This window comes from Gymnodraco acuticeps, unplaced genomic scaffold, assembly GCF_902827175.1.
Source record: "Gymnodraco acuticeps unplaced genomic scaffold, fGymAcu1.1, whole genome shotgun sequence".
Lineage (NCBI taxonomy): Eukaryota > Metazoa > Chordata > Actinopteri > Perciformes > Bathydraconidae > Gymnodraco > Gymnodraco acuticeps.
The window spans coordinates 2,108,837-2,129,714 of record NW_022989977.1 but is presented as its reverse complement, the minus strand read 5'-3'; the positions used below and the strand labels follow the sequence as shown (position 1 = coordinate 2,129,714).

Sequence of the window (20,878 nt, the reverse complement as noted above, 5' to 3'; positions counted from 1 at the left end):
GGAGCCAGTGGAGCTTGATGAGGACGGGGGTGATGTGTTCACGGATTAGGGTGTGGGTGAGTAGACGGGCGGCGGAGTTCTGAATGTATTGAAGTTTTTTGAGGATTTTTGCAGGTGAACCATAGAGGAGTCTGTTGCAATAGTCCAGACGGGAGGTGATGAAGGCGTGGATGAGGGTTTCTGCAGCAGTGAGGGAGAGGGATGGATGTAGACGGGCAATGTTTTTGAGGTGGAAGAAGGCTGACTTGGTGATCTGTTTGATGTATTTGTTGTAGGAGAGGGTTTGGTCAAATATGATGCCTAGGTTCCGGATGTGAGGAGAGGTTTGAACTGGGAAGCCGCCTATGTTGAGGGTGAAGTTATGGATAGATGTGGTGAGCTTTTTTGGTCCAACGATTATTATCTCAGATTTATCGCAGTTGAGTTTGAGGAAATTGAGTTGGAGCCAGGATTTTATTTCAGTGATACAGTGTGTCAGGATGGAGTGGGTAGCAGTGGAGATGGACTTGGTGGAGATGAGAAGCTGGATGTCGTCGGCAAAGCAGTGGAATTGAAGTCTATGACGGCGGATTAAGTGACCAAGGGGAAGCAGGTAGAGGATGAACAGGAGGGGGCCGAGAACTGAACCTTGGGGGACACCTTGGGGGATGCCTGTTTTATTGATTTACTGGGACATGGAAATAAAAACGGTGTGTTTGAAGACAGCGATTAATCAGTGCTGCCATGTGTTCCCACCAACAAACAGGATATGAATTAGGTGAGAATCTGTTCTATTCATCCTCACTTAACTCGTGGACTGACGCCATTACTGACTGGCATGCTGAAGTTTCACACTACCTATACCCCAGTGGCTCCACCAACGGAAAACCTGTTGGTCACTACACTCAGGTAACGCACAGCAATGTGTCGACAAAGATAAGAGCAGAAAATAAAGTAGGCCTACATTGTGACCTTGTGTCAGCAGCAATGCCATCAGTTTTAAAGATGCTTCTTTGTTAATCCATGATTACATTTAATTCATTATTTATAATATCGGAGTAATAGCAATTGTTGAAATTAAATGTAATAGTGATTTACCTTCAGAGAATTATCATCAGACTTTGTAGTTCCCATGAGCTCTGGAAAGCGGTTTAGCGTCTTTCAGCTCACTTTTTGTTTTTTCATCCACAATTGTTCATTTTTGTTGATTCTCACGGATCTCATTGCGTCAGTTTTAGATGCAAAAGGGAGCTGATTTTAGAGAAAAAGCCAATTAATCAAATAAAATGTTTTAGCAGCTGAAGATCTAAACCTTTTCCTTAAGAGTTGGTATAGACCAAATCTGCGATAATAGGACATAAGTTAGATTCATAGATTAAGGTCTCAATAAGGATTTCTGACAGATATGTGACCGTTTATTTTGGATCAAGATACTTTTTTTGTTCCTAGATATACATTTTATGGTGTATTATCTGTACAAAATAGGTGTGACCAATCCTGCTTTCAACTCTCAAATAAACTGAAGATAGCTTTTTTGTACCACCATTGACAGAAGATATATATATGTTTGTATTTCAGCTAAAACAAATGGCCATCTTTTTTTATTTCCAAATGTTTAACTTTCACTACAAATATACCCACACAACAATTTCAATATTAAAACTGACAATATAGACATATTTTGAAAATGTTTACAAAACAATGTTTGAACAACCAATATACATCACTGTTTAAGATTTTCCTACTTAATGTGCCACTGAAGAAAGTCACTTTTTTTCCATTGTCAGGTGGTGTGGAACAGCTCCTACAAAATTGGCTGTGGTGTGAAATTGTGCCCCAACGGCATCTATTTCTATGCTTGCCATTATTACCGAGCGTATGTGATCCTCATTTACATTCCCTACCCATAAAACCCTAGACTTATATGCATATGATATCTGGGAGAACTTAACGGTGGTGGAAAAATATGATATAATATTATATATTACTGAAGGGGTTGAAATTGGGTAAAATACTGTTAATAATTTTGTTTACAGAGGAAACTTCAAGGGTTGGCCACCTTATCAAGAGGGACCACGGTGTGGTTCCTGTCCCAATGACTGTGAAGGCAAACTCTGCAGTAAGTAACAAATGTGATCACAAATACACACTCTGGGTTCTTTTTATAGAATATATATTTGAATGAATATTATCTACTTAGGTAGAAAAAAAGACAATGAGCTAACATCTTTATTGTTTCATTCCAGCCAACCCATGTCCTTACATTAACAGATACCTCAACTGTCCAACCTTGAAAAACCAGAATGGATGCACCAATGGGCTAGTGAAAGCCTGGTGTCCAGCTGCATGCAACTGCACCACTGAAATCATCCCAATAGCCTAAAGATCAGCTGGTGAATCTGCAGCACCTAAAATGTTCAGACTAATTACATCCGTGTTGATTCTTTGCTTTACCAAGCATTCTACTTTATATATATAATCAATTTAAGCTTACGATGATATATAAATGACACAAGTACAACTATAGTTTGTACTGATGTTTTAGTACGGGTTTAAAATATAAGCCTATAGATATTCTTCATCAGAATTTTCTTAAATATTCCCTTTGTTGTATTTTAATTAACCTCCACAATCTTTAAGTTTGTCATATGGTACTTTGGCATTCATGTTAAAATGTGCAACAATTTCAGCTCAAGCAGAAATATAATTATACTGATAATCCACCCATGCTCAAGATAATATGTATCAACTATATGAATCATACACATAATCATAGAATAAAGGCTATTTTAAAATTCAAGGTTTGTTGTTTGTTCTGTTTGATTAAAGTGAAGCATATAAATGTTGCTTTAGTTAATGTCATTCTTCTCTCTATATATCATGCATGTGACAACGTCCAGTGGCAATTTTGTTTATAATTACATCAACAGTGCCAGTACAAAGAGCCTAAGACACACAATGGACAGTGGATGCTAATGCTTCTCCTTGTCTGCTGATTGTGTAAATAGACAATTATTTGGGATCAGGATCAACATGTCAACTTTATAAACTGACAATAACTCAATGTTAAAGCTTATTGCACTGCCCACCAAATGGCCAAAGAAAAGAATACTTCTGCTGATCTGAACTACAGCAATGTTCTAACAAGGATTAGGTTAGTTAGGGCAACCAATGCTGTGGTTATATTGCTTATTGCCTTATGTAGCAGCCAACAGTAACATCAGGTTAATGGTGAAGTTGCTCAGTGAAGCTCAACAGACATTTGACAGTTAGTCGATATGAGTTTGTAGACTGACATTCCCTTATCTAATGATATTAAGAAGTCTACATGTTGCACTTTCAAACTACAGCAAAGACATTTCCGGAGCCGTAATTACACACACCATTACTGTACATTATGAACATTATCATAAGTGAGACCAAAGATAAGAGATTCTTAATCAAGGGACATGGATTTAAATATCTAAATGTTCCCTTTAATGCCATCTTACATTTTCAAGATGGTTTATTCCACCCCCTTGGATGAATTTTACAACAATTCAAATGATAAAGGGTTTTTGATAAACTGTGCTATTGGCTTTAGTTTATTCAAAAACAACTCTTATCCAGTTACTCTCACACATGCTGCACATCTATTATGCAGAAATGCAAATGAGGTAACTATCATCACAGTACTCCAACTTTCACAGCATTTTCGTCTTGTCAAGACTGCAATGTCATTTTCTTTAAATATCAACGTTGATTAAATTCATGTTATTTGTCTCATAGAATATAGGCTGGCTGACACTAGATCTATGGTCTAAGCCTGGGGTTCAGTTCCTCCTCAATACTTTGCATGATACATATGTTGGGTAGATATAGCCAACAGGACTGGAGAAGCATAAACAAATTAAAAAATGTGTAACAACATTTGTATTTTTTTCTATGGAGTTCAATCAAACAATCAATCAATGTTTATTTATATAGCCCAATATCCCAAATGTTACATGTGTCTCAGTGGACTTTACAGTTTATACAGAATATCAATAAGACACATGTCCTTGGACCCTCACATCGGACAAGAAGAAACTTTCAAAGAAACCCACAGTTAATGGGGAAAAATGGAAGAAACCTCGAGGAGGGATCCCTCTCCCAGGACGGACAGACGTGCAATAGATGCCGTGTGTAAATTGAAAAGATAATACATTCACAACATAGGTAGTCCAAAAGTTAACTTTTTGGGGCCTGAGAAAACAATTACTTTGACATTATCACAACCAGGTGATATACAGGCACAGGTGTCAAAATTAGACAATGCTTAAGGGGGAAAAGGCCAAAACTGTTGGAAGTTTAAAATGTTGCTAAAAATATCAACTTTGGCAGTGATTTTTCCAAAAAGGATATACATAGCATTTTAGGAACTTATGCACTTTTCAATAACCAGAACAATCGCCACCACTTATAGACCAGCAGATGGCTCTGTTGTACAGGTCCCTATTCATCCTGTTTTTGTATCCCTTAGTGTTTAGTGTATCTGCCTTCATCTGAACCAGTGGTCTATGAATAACATGCATTAAATCATGTAGAACAATGTTATGCCTCATCACTCACTCTCTGTGTCTCCTATACAAGAGGCTATAGTAAAGGCTATATGAACTACATCGAGGATATTGTGTTCTATCGTGTGTGGCTAATACTTCAAAGTCATCTTTAAGAATTGATGCTTGATGTTATAATTCTGCTTGGTCACATAGGTTAATGTGCACAATAGGCAGTTATTCAGAGAAGGATATTACTCCACCATCGAGGTTGGTTAATCCTCTCAATGCACTGTCTACATAAAGAGGAAGACCTGACACAGTGTAAGGGTGTGACCTGACAAAAAAGTAATGTGAGCCATTCTAAGACCTAATGGCTGCCCTTGAGAGATGTCATAAGAAGCCTCTGAATAAAGCACATCAAAAAGCAACACTATTAATAATTAAGAAAAGGAGATAATGTACAGCCACACAATGCAGAAAATAAGTAAAGTTATATATAAAGCCTTTAATTAGTCGGTATATTGGTTTACCCCCAGGATTTAGTTCCAGAGGTCTGTGTTTTAACCCATTGAAAGCTTTCAGTGTAACTTTCATTCTTGTTCTGTTTAGAGCACTTTCATCTTTTTTTTCTGTGATCTGCCTTTTTAGTTTGAACAGCACTACGTTTCCTGGAATTACTAGTGAAAGTAACTCAGCAGTTAGTTTTTTTGTACATAACTTGTGTCAGTACGTTTTTAGTTGAGCATAATTCAGAAATGTTTATAAAATAAACATATTTTATGCTTTGAAATGTTTTTCTTATTGGATTATTTGAAGTTTCTTTTATGTCTATTCCTATTCATGTTGACTTTTGTGTTGTTTTTAATGTATTTTCCTGTTGACTTTTTGACTTTAGGCTCATTTCTTGTTGAAGTTTCTGTTCTTTGGATTTTCTTGTTGACTTGTGTGTTGTTTGTAGCCTATTCAAATGTTGACTTTTGTGTTTTGAAGTTATTCTTTAAGGTTGTGTGCTGTACGAGAATACTCTCTTTTAATGTACAGTAGGCTATGCATTTTAAATGCCCACTAACTCGCATTGCAAACTATGTTTAACTGTGAATGCTATGGAATTGGTTCATAGCTAAAGCCACCTGTCCCTATACGATCAACATGTATATTAACAAAGAAACACACACCTATTACCGCAAGGAAAGCGTATGTGCAGATGTGGAAGAATTACTCAGATATTGTACTAAGTAAGTAAAAGTAAAACTACTAGAGTGTAAGAAGTACATAAAATATACTGAAAGTACCAAACTAAAAGTACTCATTGTGCAAATTGGCCCATTTTAGAACAACATTTGATGTATGTTTTGTTTATAATTATTGATGCATTAAAAGGGTTATCAAAGCTGGTAAAGGTGTACCTAATTTTACCTATTTAATGCTGTAGAGAATTTTACTCCAGGTCTAATTAATGTCTTATTTAAGTGTTTGTATTTCACATAATTTATCCAAATCTGCAAAGTAACTAAAGGTATTAAATAGGCTACATGTAGTGAAGTAAAAGTACACGACTTAACTGTAATTTGTAGTGGGGTAGAAAGTAGCAACACATGTAAATACTCAAGTAAAGTACAAGTCCATCAGAATTGTACTCAAGCACAGTACTTGAGTAAATCTACTTAGTTACAATAAATCACCTCTGGCTGGAAGAGAACTCTCTGCTCCATAGTTTCTCTTGGTATAAAACCACATTTTACATTTATATAATCTGTTCAATATTTTATATTTCATATTAATATTCCTTCTGTCATATATTTATGTATATATTTGTATATATAATACCTTGTTAAATTCAACATGTATATGTTCTACTTTCTTGCTTATTTCTAGTCTTTGAATTGTTATGGTATTGTACATTGCCTTGTCTTCTTATGCTGCTGTAACACAAACATTTCCCAAATTGGGATCAATAAAGTAGGCCTACCATCTTATCGTATCTTACTTTACTCCACTGCTGTGGTATTGGTTCATATGCTGCAGCCACCTGTCCCTATACGATTAAAATGTATATCAATTGGATTACACACCACAATTGACGCGTATGAGGTCTGTGAGGCAAAATGTTGAACCCGGTATCCGGGTTGATTTGTTCTTCAAAAATGAAAGAGCGTTTCTTGTCTATAGGCAACAATAATAATTAGGTTTGATTGACAACACAGCCTGTGTTGGCTGTTGCGCGTTCACGAGACATACACAACTATGTAGACGACTCATCTGAGCAACGGTTTATAGAGATGTAATGAATTATGCAAAGTGTCGTTTTTCTTTTTAACTGTCGATACTGACTGGCGGGGGAGGGCATTCCTTCCTTCGTTAGCTGAACCGGGCTAACAACATAGGGTTCTTTTGAATGGACTTTTATTTTGGCTTGGAAAACTAACTTCACCGAGCAAGCTAGCCAGGCTTCCTAGCTCCGCACATAGACAGCAATCGGCAGTCTGTCTGTTTGCCCAGTTGCAGCAGCAACTTATGAAGACCGTCCTGCCCATGGAGAAACAAGGCAAGTGCAAACATATCCGTGTATTACAATAGGCTAATCGTGAGTTTTGTTGCAGAGTGGACTGACCTATAACTTAACATGCTTTTAATATTATTTAACTTAACGTTACCGATTGCTGACATACTGAAGAGGCTGGGTTTACAACGGTTTAGGCAAAACAATGGATCGGTCTGTGAAGTGAACACGGTTGAAGTATGCTACACACGGTAAACTTATAGAACAATGCAACAAAGCCCGTACACATAGTAAAGCACATCGGTTGTATGCGTTGTATCCTGCTGCATTTACATTGACATCGTTCACTGATTCAAGTTAACATCCGCTTTCAGTGAACACAACATGTGAAAGCTTCTCCTTCGTAACGCTGAATTGCTGTTACTATTTTCTGTTACTAATGTCATGCTGCTCAATTATGCTAATCACTGGGGTTTCTCTTTACAGAGCACAGTGCACGGAGCAAGCCCCTCTGTCTGTAGGATCCTGCCAGATATGTGCACCGAGAGATGATATGGCAGAAGACTCGCGGGCAAATGTTAAAACAGGGCAATAGGCCAGGCAGGAAATTGGTGTAAAGCTGAAACATAAGGCTTTGCTACCCAGCAGCTTGTGTCTGTGTGTGTGCTCGAAGTGCCTATGGCGGAGTTTGGGGAGGACGGCTGCCTGCCTCCATTGAATCTTGAGGATACGGCCGTGCCCAGCGACGAAGCAACTGGGAAGACGCATTGCGAAGTGTCCGTCTTGAATGGAGATTGTGGGATATCAGAAAATATGGTCGGTTCAGGGTCCATCGTCGCACCTGGCAACCAAACCGGGGAAAGCGCCACCACCTCTGTCGGATTGGATGGCAAATCAGAAATACCACGCAGGAGCAGCATTATCAAGGTAAACATTGAAGTTAAAGTCTCCGGGTTTTGTCATTCAATATGGTAAGCTACTGTAGCTTGCACATTGACACCGGACATAGGTGTTGGGAGTTACAATTCAAACCCCCTTGCTTTATTATTCATCTCTTTTGTAGCTTATTTTGCTGCTTGTTATTAACCTCGCCTATTACATGGTTACACGTTACATTTCAGTTAAATAGGTGGTTTTCACAAGAGAGGCCGGTCATGTGAACACCAGAAGCACATCCTGTACTTTGTCTTAATATATTGCACAGAAGTATAGCATCACTTATCTTCACTGATTTTGAATGCCAGTAATGTAGCTTTGTCTACATGCCTGTAAAGACAACATAAGATGGGATTCTCTTTATTGTTTCCAGAAGGGAAACATTTGCTACAGCAGAGAAGTAATGCAGTGAAATGTATGTCAGAAACAATTGTAAATGCTCAACTCATTCAACAAGAAGAATGTGGTTTAAATGGCCATTATTTTAACAATGAAGACGCTAAAACAGACATGTTTCACAGATATTAGAACATTATAAAATAAAGATTGCACATGTATTCAAGGTGACTGAGATGAATGAATAGTGTTTTCAAAGAGAGCTCAACAGCAAAGACAGTGAATACCATGCAATAACATTTGCAATATGTATACTATATAATATGTATGTATGTAGTATGTAGCCTATATACAGTTCAGCCTGTACAGTACTGCAGCAAATAATGTAGCATGATACTGATACTGACTACTGGTAATACAATATTATGCAGGGCTCCTCAATGTTCTGTATGTTGACTTAAAGGTGGGGTAGGTAATTTTGAGAAACCGGCTCGATATACACTTTTTGTTATATTCCATGGAATGCTCTTAACATCCCGATAGCAATGAATATCTGAAGTGCTTTGACAAAAAATCCATGAAAAATGTCATCTGTGGAAGCCTTAGTACTGTAAAAAGCATGACCAATCATTTTAGCCGGCCCGGCTAAAATAACTGGATGGCCTACCTGCCTGTCAGCTTTCCATCTGTGCACAAACTTATCTCGTGCCCTCATTGGTCATGTGCGCATTCTTAATAATAATTAGTAACATAACAACATATCTAAAATGACTATGAAGGAAACTTAGGAAATGAAAGAATATCCCTGACAGCCACTCTAGGCTTAACCTGCTCCAGGTGCTGATTCTTGGTGCTCTTCATAACTGCTGAAATGCACACGTTTCAGAGTGATATGCAAATAACCAACACACCTTTTAAACAGATTCACATTTGTAGTCTATTTGTAGTCTAACTCCAGTCTAAAGCTTTGCGCTTTACTTTACCCGTCTCACTGGTGTGAACGTTGGTAGTATTGCTTAAGGGTTTACAAAGATGATGACACTTCCTCGCATTGCATCAATCTACTGTATGTTGAAAACCTTTGAAACATTGTCTGTAGCTAATGTCAGCAACACTGTACTATACGTTCACAGCCTCTACTGCTGTAGCTGTCATAATGTCAGCCATATCATTGTAAATGAACACGTTTGAAAAAGGTGAAGGGAAGTTGCTTTGTTTGACTAAACAAAGGATTCATTATTTTTTACATTATTAAATTATCTTCACAATAACTGCAGTCTATCCCCACAGAACATTACCGTAGTGTGGAAATCCTATCCTGACAGAGATGTCAGAAATGGGCGCCTCTTGTTTTGATGTTTTGCATTTGGCTTTTAGAGGTCAGTAAATTAGTAGTCAGGCTCAGGGATTGTATTCCCTCTAGGGCCAGCTACATTAAAATGCATGAGCTGCATAAGGAATTTATTGAATAGCACTTTTCAAATAGCATAGTCTGGTGTGTTTAAGTGAATTTGGTGGCCTAAATCTTTTACCATGTGCAAATCAATATCATTATTAGGTCTTTGATTTGATGCTTTGGAGAGATTTCCCAGCTTTGAGTACAGTCTCTGGCAGTGGACGGGGTTCAGCTGTGCACCGTATTGTCAGCAGGTATTACTGGCAACACATTCTTGGCACATTGTAGGTGCTGAACTTAGACGTGCCCTCTGCCTGGAGATTGATGGGTTTATATTGACATTTCTGCCTTGTAACGTTCCAAGTAATCTCTCACTACACAAGAAGCTGTCTCAGTTCCCAGCTCATTTGAGTGTGATTTGTTTCAATGATGTGTCCACTTATGTGAGTTATAGTCTGTGGAAATGGGAGGAAGCTTATTTGAATAAGACATTTAGATTTTTCTCTCCTTTTTTAGGACATTTTGGATTCCCCTCAAAACCTTTTTTGAAAGAGGAGACAACGAAAGGCTTCTTTATAACACATGAAAACCCTTTCATTGTTTATCATGGTTGTCTAGTGCCAGGGTATCCATGCAGGCAATAATTCATTTTAAAATGCCCAATGATTTAAATGTAATAAGTGCCATATCGCACGACAATCAAAGCCTTTATGACAGGACATTAGAAAAAAGGGAAGTGCACAAGTCAGCGTTAAAATATTTTCTGATGTTTCTTTAGCAACACAGCACACGGACGGATAAACAGCAAGTGAGTCACAGCAGAGACTTCCAATTGGTTGAAGCCATAAATGAATGTCATGTTAAGTTAACGCTAAGAGAACATTGACTGTTACCAAGGTTTGGTTTGATGCAGGAAGGGCAATTCTTAGTCAAGACAGAAAACAATCTTATTTAATAAAGTTGCAATGCTACATAAACACTAAAAAACCAAAATGTTAGAGATCATATTTGAAAAGACTGACTTGATGTTGATTTCTAATTCACTGATGTTTGTTCCTTGTTACATAAACACTGTATTAATAATGTGGACACGTTGAAAAGTGATGTTAAAAATGTAAGATACATGATAAGTAAATGTCGCTTTAGATAGATATATAGATGGATAGATACTTTATCTATCCCAAATTGGTAAATTATTTAATAGATGTAGAAGGTAAACATAGGATGCCATTATCACTTATTTTGTAATGTAACTCAGAAATTCCTTTCTGAGGCTATCAGGAAAATTAAGTATGCAGCAAGCCTTGCCCTTGTCTGCATGCCAATATGTTCTTCAAGGCAGTTGTTTATACTTTTGACAGCTATGAGTGATTGAATGTTGCACTGAAAAGGGGGATGTGAAGGGGTGGACCAGTGTTAACAAGGCAGCGTGTTTCACACTGTCAGTCAGAGCCCTCAGTTCTTGTTGAACTGCTTCTCTAGAAAAAAGATGGGAGGATGTGGTCGGGACAACACCAACCACATTCTCATTGTAACAGCTTTAATAACAGTGAACATTAACCTGGCTTCAGTCAAGGTGTGTGTTGAACATATTTAGTGGTGGGGGTGTGTAGGACTATGTTTGTACTGTAGTGACAATGGCACATCGAAACTCGCATGTGGAGACGTTTCCACGGAAATACTATGTGTACTGTTGCAAAATACCACTTTTGCAGATCTCTAAATTTGATGGTTGCTGAATAGGGAACTTAATGTGATACTACACCCAAAATCTGCACACACCCTACCGAACCTTCTTACTTGGAATATTTCGAACCTTGTTATTTTAAATATATCACCATATTCACTGTGTCTTTACTTTGGCGAAAGTAATTACTTTTTTGGACATGCTGAGCCTATGGATAACAATAGCAAATGTTGCAGAACTGAGTAATAAGGACTTTAAGTGTTTACTTATTTTAAACTCTGTCTTCACCATTTAATTGTAACCATGTTGTAAGTGGGTGTCCAGTGGCAGGAAAAATAATGAGCCAACGGATACATTTCTTCCCACTTTAGGTCTCACCTCAGATCCTTTTGAAGAAAGAGGATATTTTCATTGCTTGGTAAATAACACTTGTTTCACAGCTTGAGTCACAGAGGGAAACAAACTGACTTTGTGATATCACTCTGTTAAAAGAAAAATAACAATATGGTGTTAATTATGGTGGACCAGCAGTGCTGCAAATCCAAGACAAGTTTCTCCTTGGGAATCATTATATTGTATCATATCATTCAGTCAGGCTCAGTAACTGTTCAGCTCGCAAAGTGTGATTTTGTGAGTTTTAATTAAGCATTGCAGAATTATTAAGATGATCTTGATTTGTGCTATCTGGAAAATGGTAGTAGTAGCCTTTTATCTGTTAAGGTTAGACCTAGTTTGTATTTTAAGTCAAATTCAACCTTTTTAATTAAAAAGAGAGGAACCCATGTTCTGCTGATGAGGAGCAAAGCTATATTAAAACTCGTTGTGTATTTGTTACAAGCAATAACCAAATTGTTAGTTATTTTGGTAACTGCCATGAAGAAACATTGACTCAAGGCGCTTTCCAACTTTTCCCGATTATAAACAATTTTGTACATTCTATGTCATATTTTGCGAAAGCTTGCGCTTTGGTAAAAATAATGACTTTCCTTTATATGCTACCGTACATTCATCCATGTAAGTACCTACCCATTGCATGTCTTGTTTTTATAGAATCAAATAGACGATTAAAGCAAGGAAAATCAATTATAAGGCAGTGCAGCTTCAAACTGAAACTTCATAGCACTCAGACATAGCGTCTCCATTCAGCAAAAATGTTTACTGCACATTGTCTTTTATGGAAGTGAGTGGCATTTAGAAAATGGTAATGGAATGTTGATATAGCCAAGCATTGTCATATTAATTATTCATAATGCCACACTAGAAACTGCCACTTAAGCATAATGATGGACTTCTCAACCACGATTTATCCTAAATCTGCCAACCACACATAGTTGTTTAACCAAAACTATCTTTGAGCAATAAAGCGTGCCGTGTATGCTTGTGTGTAATCAAGTTGCCCAACCCAATACCACCACTGCAGTTGATGTGGTTATTTATTATAGATATGTTGACAACCATCTGTGATGCAGGGTCCTTCTGATGTCTCAGGTTCTCTCTTCTTGGCTACATGTGTTCAAGGTGGTTCAGCGATCAGCCGCTTACATGACTAACTGCTTATTCAGTCAGTGATTTATCGCTGCTTGCCTCACCCAGGTATTTCAAGGGTAGCTCAAAGGATTTGGCAGTGATTACAGTGCTGCTGCATTAATGGGAGAAGGTGGCTCTATGTCTTTTCAAAATAAGTTTAATTAAGATTTTTTTGTAATAAGCAATGAAGCAAAGAAAAAAAGTTTACTCATCATAAATCAAAATCAAAGCGGCGACTGATATGTCGATACAAGATATTTATAAACCTATAAATGCAAGTTGTAATGTAACTCCTCAAATGCATGTTTATTAAAAATACTGCTGTCACATGAAATTGATATTATTGCATTTCCTTCTGGTTCAAGGAAACCCAGTGTTTGCTTTAGAAGCTCTAGATCAGGGGTCTCAAACTCAAGGCCCGGGGGCCAAATCCAGCCCGCGACTTCATTTTATGTGGCCCCGCAAGAGCTTGCAAAGAATACAATACGTTTATTATACGGTTACATGCCACTTTACAGAAGCAGGTTGCCCATAAACTACATGTCCCACAATGCATCTCATGTTGTGACATGGCACTGAAGAGACTTGCAATTATTTGCCCTGGACTTCTGCTTTCAGACGTAGTTAATGACTAAGTTATTATCCTATCCGATAATAATCCAATGCAAAGGCAATAATGTAATATAATACATTATTTTATATATATATATTGTATATTTATATAGTTACAACCGGCCCTTTCAGTGCAACCTTTATGCGAATGTGGCCCGCGATGAAATTGAGTTTGACACCCCTGCTCTAGATGGATCTTCCATTTTTCTTATGCAACTGTTTAAAAGTGCTGATGCACAAAACTATAAATGTGTTGGTATGGTTTACTTTACATTGATAGTAACTGCTGCAGACTCGAGCAGCAACTTGTAGTGAATACTATCCCCAACCCTGTTTACTGTACCTTTTCTCTTTTTGTAATTAAACAGTTTTTACTTTGTTGACACAAACTGAAGTCACGCAAAAGTCGAGTTCTGTTTGCAAGTAATGTGCTAGAATGTAACTGCAACTACATTGGAGCTGTAACCATAATGTATCATTACATTTAAATTGTTATTGAGTTAATAACAAACATTAACTGAGGCACTGTCAGCAAAGCAAGACTGTGCCTCAGCATTGCCTTGCATCTCTTTTTAACTTGAAGAGGCTCCTAGAATGAATCAGCAAAGCTGTTTTGTAACTGTTGGCTGGGAAAATCGAATGAAATTGGCAGCTAATATATTTTACTCACAGTGCAGGCAGAACTTGAAATGCCTGCCAGTGTTCTGAAACGGTCTCATCATGGTTGCCTTCTTCAGATTCTGAGCTGATGCACTTCACTCTCTCCTCCGTGAGTCTGAACTGTGACAACTTTGCTCATTCCCCAGTTAAGATCTCATATGAATGTGACTACGATCATTTTCAGCAATTGCAGTGTAATTTGTAAATGTATTAAAGTCTGACCGGATTGAATCATTAATTAGTGCACAGTGTGCTTTACCGCCGTTACAGTGCACATATCAATACATTGGTAAACAGTTCCTATTTATGTTTATCGAAGTTCAGTTTGATTGATTTTGTGTTTCTGATTGTTGTCGTGTGCTAACAGGCTGTGTCAATTAGAAGATATGTTAGTAACTATTGTTCCTTACACTTTATGAATGAGACAAAGACCTTTGTTTTTTTCCCCTTTCAATCTGAGAGCAGATAAATACACTAATATGGAAGTGTACAATTTCTCAAAAACTAGATTTGCAAAGTGTATTGTGTTAAATTCAAAGAGATTTCACAGAGTTTTTCTATGGTCCATGCTTCACACTTTCCCCGAGTTAAATGAAAAACCTTTCACTAGTTTTTCTGTAATCTTTCTACAGAAAGACAAAAAGACCGACAGACAAACATGACCTCTTAGTAATTAACATGCTTGTGAAAACGTCGCATAAGAGGCCACTTGTCTGGGTCTGGGTAAGTGTTATGCAATTCCATAGATAGGCTGTCCTCATAATAACAAACACTGTTGGGCTTTATGCTTTTTCAGGCATGTGACACAGTCTGCAACTTACGAAATGCATCACCCCTGTAGAAATGTTCTTTTTAATATTGCTTTTTGGACCAATTGATTTATGTAACTGTGGATAATGGGTCAATCATGTCTTGAAAACATGTGTCTCCCTCCCAAATCCTAGAGCCGTTAGAGTGCTGGTGATGATGTCAATATCGGAATAGCTCCGTAGACATTCTTCTCTGGGTAATTGTGTAGTTAATTTTTTTCCAAGCTTAAATACTGCCATAGAAATGCCAAAGTTATAATGTTTCCTCTCAGTTAAGTCTTTGGTCCTTCCAGCTTTAGGAAGTGTTATTTAAAGGTCAGACAATCCAGCGACTGAAGGCAGCTATTTTTTTGATGCAGCTGTACTACTAACGGCCAACTCCCAGTGGAAGCATTTTAGAAGCTTTTTTGACGTCTACAGAACAGATACACTTCCATTCTATTACATGAATCAATCCTCACTGCCTCCGTCCCACGGAGACTCCCATGGTTTAGTTTGTCGTGTTAAGTGAAGCAGTATCTGCCTAAACAGCTGTTTAAATCCCAAAAATGTCCAGCTGTGTTTTAAACGCATTAACCAAGTTTTCATTGATGGATAGAGACTCCCTTTGAGCGTGTCTGTTTCATTACAGGCATATACTTTTAACAAATTGATTCAATACAAAATAACACAGACCTACATTTTATAAATGTCTTCCCTTGGAACTGACTTGAAAGCTATTTTGATTCAGTTAACTTTTCCTGCCTTACTTCTCATTTCTTGTTGGGTTTCCTCCGAAAACCTAAAAAGTGATGAGTCCATTTGTCCGTTATATGAATCTACATCAAGCAAACTCAAATTTAACAAATGGTCTGAACAACAATTACCATTATAATTATACAAGAGGATAAATGCAAATTGTATAAATAATAAAATTAAGAGAAAAAATAAATAGATCCAGTTAATAAACCAAAACAATATAAAGTCAAAACCTGAAGGGAAAACATCCTAAGAGGTCCCTTCATTGAAATCTATTGGCCAATGACTCACAACCACTATGTACCACAAATAGACCTGTCACTTTGATTTCGGTTTGTTCAGGAAATGGTAGAGCTTTAAAATGTGAGTCCCAGGGTAGTAACCTACTTCACACTTCATTTGGCCAACGACTGACCTCATACGGAGCAGAACAGAAGCAGCTGAGCCTTCACCAGGTTTAAGCTCCAGCTGGATTTGTCTGCATTGCAGACAGAGACCAAAGAGTCTCCACATTACATTACATGTCATTTGTTAGACGCTTTTATCCAACGTGACTTACATACATTCAGTACTGTGGACAATCCCCACAGGAGCAATTTGGGGTGAAGTGTCTTGCCCATGGGACTCGAACTTGCTACCCCCTGATTCGAAGTCCAGCACACTATCCATCCACTGAGCTACAGCCTCCCCATATGCTTATTTTAATCAAACACTGATCTTTTAACTGGAATATAAGTATCAGTATTTTGACTGCTCTGGCTGTTATTCTACTATTATCCTCACTGCATGAAAAATACCCCATCCCATTTCATAAAATGACTTTTACAGTACACTAATTCAACATAAATAAAATCAAACAATAAAAGTTAATGCGAGAGATTAAAATGGGTTTGCAGTTATTTTTTTCTTTTACGGTTTAGTGGTGTTACCGATGTTGCAGTGTGTGCAAAGCGACTGACTTTTTTTTTTAAAGTTTACACAACAGAATGTGACCCTTGCCCCATATCTGCATACCATTTCCCTCAGAACAATCAAAACATTTATTTCCTCTTCCTGTCACTATTTTTTTAATTTATTTTTGTTTCACTTATGACTCATTTTCTTCTAGTTGTAGTTGTTCCCCCAAAGCTCTTCCTGTCACTGTGTTACCCTGCCTATTTTTTCACACACATTCAATGTATTTTCATCTCTGCCTCCTCGGCCTGTTGAACACATAAGGTTGTGTTAAAACGTTATTGTTTTATGATGATGCAACTAGGGAAACAAATGAGTAGCTTGTGTTTGATCACATGGATCTACCTGTCAATGAATTTGAAGCTGATAGTTATGATGAACAAATGAAAGGCATAGTTTGACTTAACATTGGAGGCCAAATCCTTCATTCATATGTATTCTAATACACAAAGATAAATAATATGTTTAAAGTGCTGGAGACACATTGTAACATGTTGGCTAGCTTTTAAATCAAGACGGCTCAATAATATAGCCAAATGTTTTATTTTGGCTTATGTTACTGTAAGGTTCTAACTGTTTTATGAACCTTGGTTAAGCATTTACTTTTTCAAACAAAATACAAGTACATTCATTTAAATCCATTTAATATGATTTGTCAAAAATGCAATTAAGCCTGACCCCAAATCTGCTGTGTGATTTTAACAATACAAGATGACGTAGTTTGACTCATTGTGGTATGCTTTATTTGTATTATTAAGTAAAGGTGTTTGTTTGTTAACCATCAACAACTGTATTAGTATGAAAAGCTTATCAAGTATGCTGCTGTTTCTGTCATTGGGGCGGTGGTGGCGAAGTCGATGGGGCGGTGGTGGCGAAGTCGATAGGGACTTGGCTTGGCAACTGGAAGGTCACCAGTTCAAGTCCCGGCAAGATCAAGTGCTACCGAGGTGTCTCTGAGCAAGGCACCGTTCCCCACACTGCTCCCCGGGCGCCGTTCAAAATGGCAGCGCACTGCTCCTAACACTAGGATGGGTCAAATGCAGAGAAACAATTTCCCCACGGGGATTAATAAAGTATATCAAATCAAATTGTAAAATATGCATTAAGGGTTTAATGTATGAGAACATTTTCAGGCCAACAGATTTCTAATGGTGACCAGCTTTGTCAGTCCTTTTGTGTTTCTTAGGTTGGACTATGAGTCCTAAAAAAAGGTACACATCCCACTGTTAGAGCTGTGGGATATGTATGAGCTGCTTAGGTAACCATGCTGTTGCCTCAGCTTGCTCAGTGGGTAGTGGAGGAGACTTTCATGCAGTCTTGGGTCTAATCCAGAGTTATCCAGAGAAAATGATTCAGCATCTGACTCTTCATATCAGGCCTGAGTGTTTAGTTTATGCAACAGGATATGGTAAATCCAATGTTTGTTTCCTATTCCAAAAATAACATGTGCACAGGATGCGAACATTTGCCTTGCAGAATAGTTTTATAACATGGATGTTGCATATCATCCAACATGCCTGAATTATTAATCATTAAATAGGACCTGGAGTGTTCAGAAACACCATTTGTGCCAGTACAAACAATGTAAATGTATGTTAGGCTAACAATAGCTTCTACCAGCAAGATCGCCTTATTAAATCTGCATTCTAATTCAATTATTCTCATTGAATAGATTCAGGTTATGGTGAACTGAAGCCAATGCTGATCTGTAGGTGAATATTTCTTTATGTTGGGCATGTAGAACAGTGGAGCGTAATGGGTCCCTTTGTAATCTTCTCAGTTGTACAGGCAATCCATAACTGCTCACTGAGGCAGAAATAATATTGGATTCAGTCCATTAGGGGATTCAGAGTCCTATGGGATCTGTGAGCAGTTGGACACACTTTGTCATACTAACTCTCTTCTCTTGCTGTTACATTGTCTCTTCTTTTGTTTTCCTCTCTCTGACTCACCTTCTGTCTCATTTACTCATTCTATCACCCCAAAACCAAGCATATTTAAAAATGGTATGAGGGCATAAATGTCATATCCCTTGTAAGGGTTAACCTAATGTGAAAAGCATTGTTATTATCTCTTTACTAAGAAATAGCTAAAACACGTCCTATATTTTTTAAGTTCTTCTGACTTGCTTACCCAATATTCTGGGTGTTCTTTTCTGAATGTAACTACAAATAAAAATAAACTATGGAATGAAAAAGCCACAGTCAACATCCTTAAGAAAGACATAGAAATGTTTCCCCAAACATTGTATAAAACAAAATACAGTTTCACAGGTTTCAAAGAAGTGATAAGTAACAACACTGCTTCAGTGTGTTTTTAAATTCATTATTAACACAAAATGGCGGTCACACATCAAGTGGGAATTGGATAAAATGATTTAGGAATATCAGTGATTTTATCTCTACTTACCGGTGCTGTAATTTCTGGTTTAAGAAATTAACTTTTCAGCTCTCACTTTTTGTCTGGAATATTCAAGGTGGAAACTTTGCAGGAGAATTAAATAAAAAGTATGGCACTTAAGTGAAAATAATGGGAATAAAAGGGAAATAAAGCATGGTTACAATTCAATTAAATAGGCTAATGAACAAGTATTGCGTGTTATTTCCGCCTAGGAAGTTCACTACATAAAGGTACACTTTTATATTTACATTGAGTAAATATTTACAAAGTTCCTGACCCTTTGCCTTGAAGTTCCATAAATCCTTGAAAACAATCAGTCCTAATATTGCTAGAATCTCTATTGAGGCTGTGCTGCTGACATTACTTGGCATTTATTTTATGATCCTGTGCTATGGACTTACTAATACAAAGCATCTTGATCATGTTTTGCTTTAAAGATGTAGTTTATTGTTGGATATCAAGAAACGGAGATGAACAGAGATTTGTGATATTTATGTCGGGAAGAATATGTAGGCCTAACCTTTAAACCAAATATCTGATCAAACTAAAAATAGACAAACTTATGATTGGGATTGCATCTTTTAAAGAACCATTTAAGGAATAATAAAACACACAACAAAACAAGAACACCCTGGACTGTCTGGCTTCCTCTAAAGACTGAAAGGAACTATTGCATCAGAAACATGTCCTAAGGAAATAATAACAAATGCTAACACAGCGATGGGTGTCGACAGCATTGTTTTCTAGTTTGGGTTAAGGAAGCAAAGGGAAATCCTGAGGCAAATGCCTGGCATGGCGGCCCTTGTAATAAATACAGCAGGAAAGAGACTATCAGTAAGCTAACATATGTTCACATTCTTCCACAGATCATAAGGATTGTCTGCAGTCATGCATTAACGTATTAAGCTTCCCTTTTTTATAATGAACTCTCTTAAAGCAGCAGAATGTGTAAAAGAATGTGATGAATATGTTTACATCTGACGGAAGATTCTACCAATCAGAGTAAATGTGCCGGTCTGTGTGTTTTGCAATTCTCCAACACACTATGGGATTTATTATGATTAATTATTTTAGAAAAGGCATTTCATAATATTGTTTGGTGTTCTGTAATATACACTGAACAAAAATATAAATGCAACACTTTTGTTTTTGCTCCCATTTTTCATGAGATGAACTCAAAGAACGGACTGATTTTCTGACCCCCCCAGACCCCCCCAATAAAGCAAAACTGCACGTTTCAGAGTGGCCTTTTATTGTGGCCAGCCTAAGGCACACCTGTGCAATAATCATGTTGTCTAATCAGCATCTTGATATGCCACACCTGTGAGGTGGGATGGATTATCTCGGCAAAGGAGAAGTGCTCACTATCACAGATCTTTTCAGATTTGTGAACAATATTTGAGAGAAATGGTTATTTTGTGTATATAGAAAATGTTTTAGATCTTTGAGTTCATCTCATGAAAAATGGGAGCAAAAACAAAAGTGTTGCATTTATATTTTTGTTCAGTGTAAGTGTTGCCCATTGACAGGCTTCCTATAAGATGTGTGTATTATTTTACTTTATTCTATTTGAAATATTATTTATGTTGGGGAGGGCTTTGTATTATTTTATGCCACCTACTATGATGTCTTATTGTGTAAACATTTAAACCATCTGAGGTTGGTCTGCGAAGTCAGCAGCAGAATGCACTTTGGGTCTGTACAAATTATATTTTCCTACATCTTGTCCAATTGCAAACACGTTATATGATGTAGCTCAGCTAAACCCTGTGTGTGTGTGTGTGTGTGTGAGTGTGTGTGTGTGTGTGTGTGTGTGTGTGTGTG

At 37.4% G+C, this 20,878-nt stretch overlaps 2 protein-coding genes across 2 annotated transcripts in view; both read left to right on the top strand.

The window, feature by feature from the left end:
* LOC117543180 (cysteine-rich venom protein) overlaps positions 1-2,362 on the top strand; it is a 6,699-nt gene extending 4,337 nt beyond the window's left edge. Inside the window, exons 5-8 of the mRNA XM_034211287.1 lie at positions 746-888; positions 1,767-1,855; positions 2,016-2,098; positions 2,226-2,362. Coding sequence (XP_034067178.1) covers positions 746-888; positions 1,767-1,855; positions 2,016-2,098; positions 2,226-2,362 — 452 coding nt within the window. The remainder of the gene's footprint in view (positions 1-745; positions 889-1,766; positions 1,856-2,015; positions 2,099-2,225) is intronic.
* Positions 2,363-6,700: 4,338 nt separating this feature from the next.
* Positions 6,701-20,878, top strand: part of LOC117543246 (inactive phospholipase C-like protein 2) — a 33,468-nt gene continuing 19,290 nt past the window's right edge. Inside the window, exons 1-2 of the mRNA XM_034211393.1 lie at positions 6,701-7,044; positions 7,486-7,926. Of these exons, the coding sequence (XP_034067284.1) occupies positions 7,678-7,926 (249 nt within the window). The 5' untranslated portion in view covers positions 6,701-7,044; positions 7,486-7,677. The remainder of the gene's footprint in view (positions 7,045-7,485; positions 7,927-20,878) is intronic.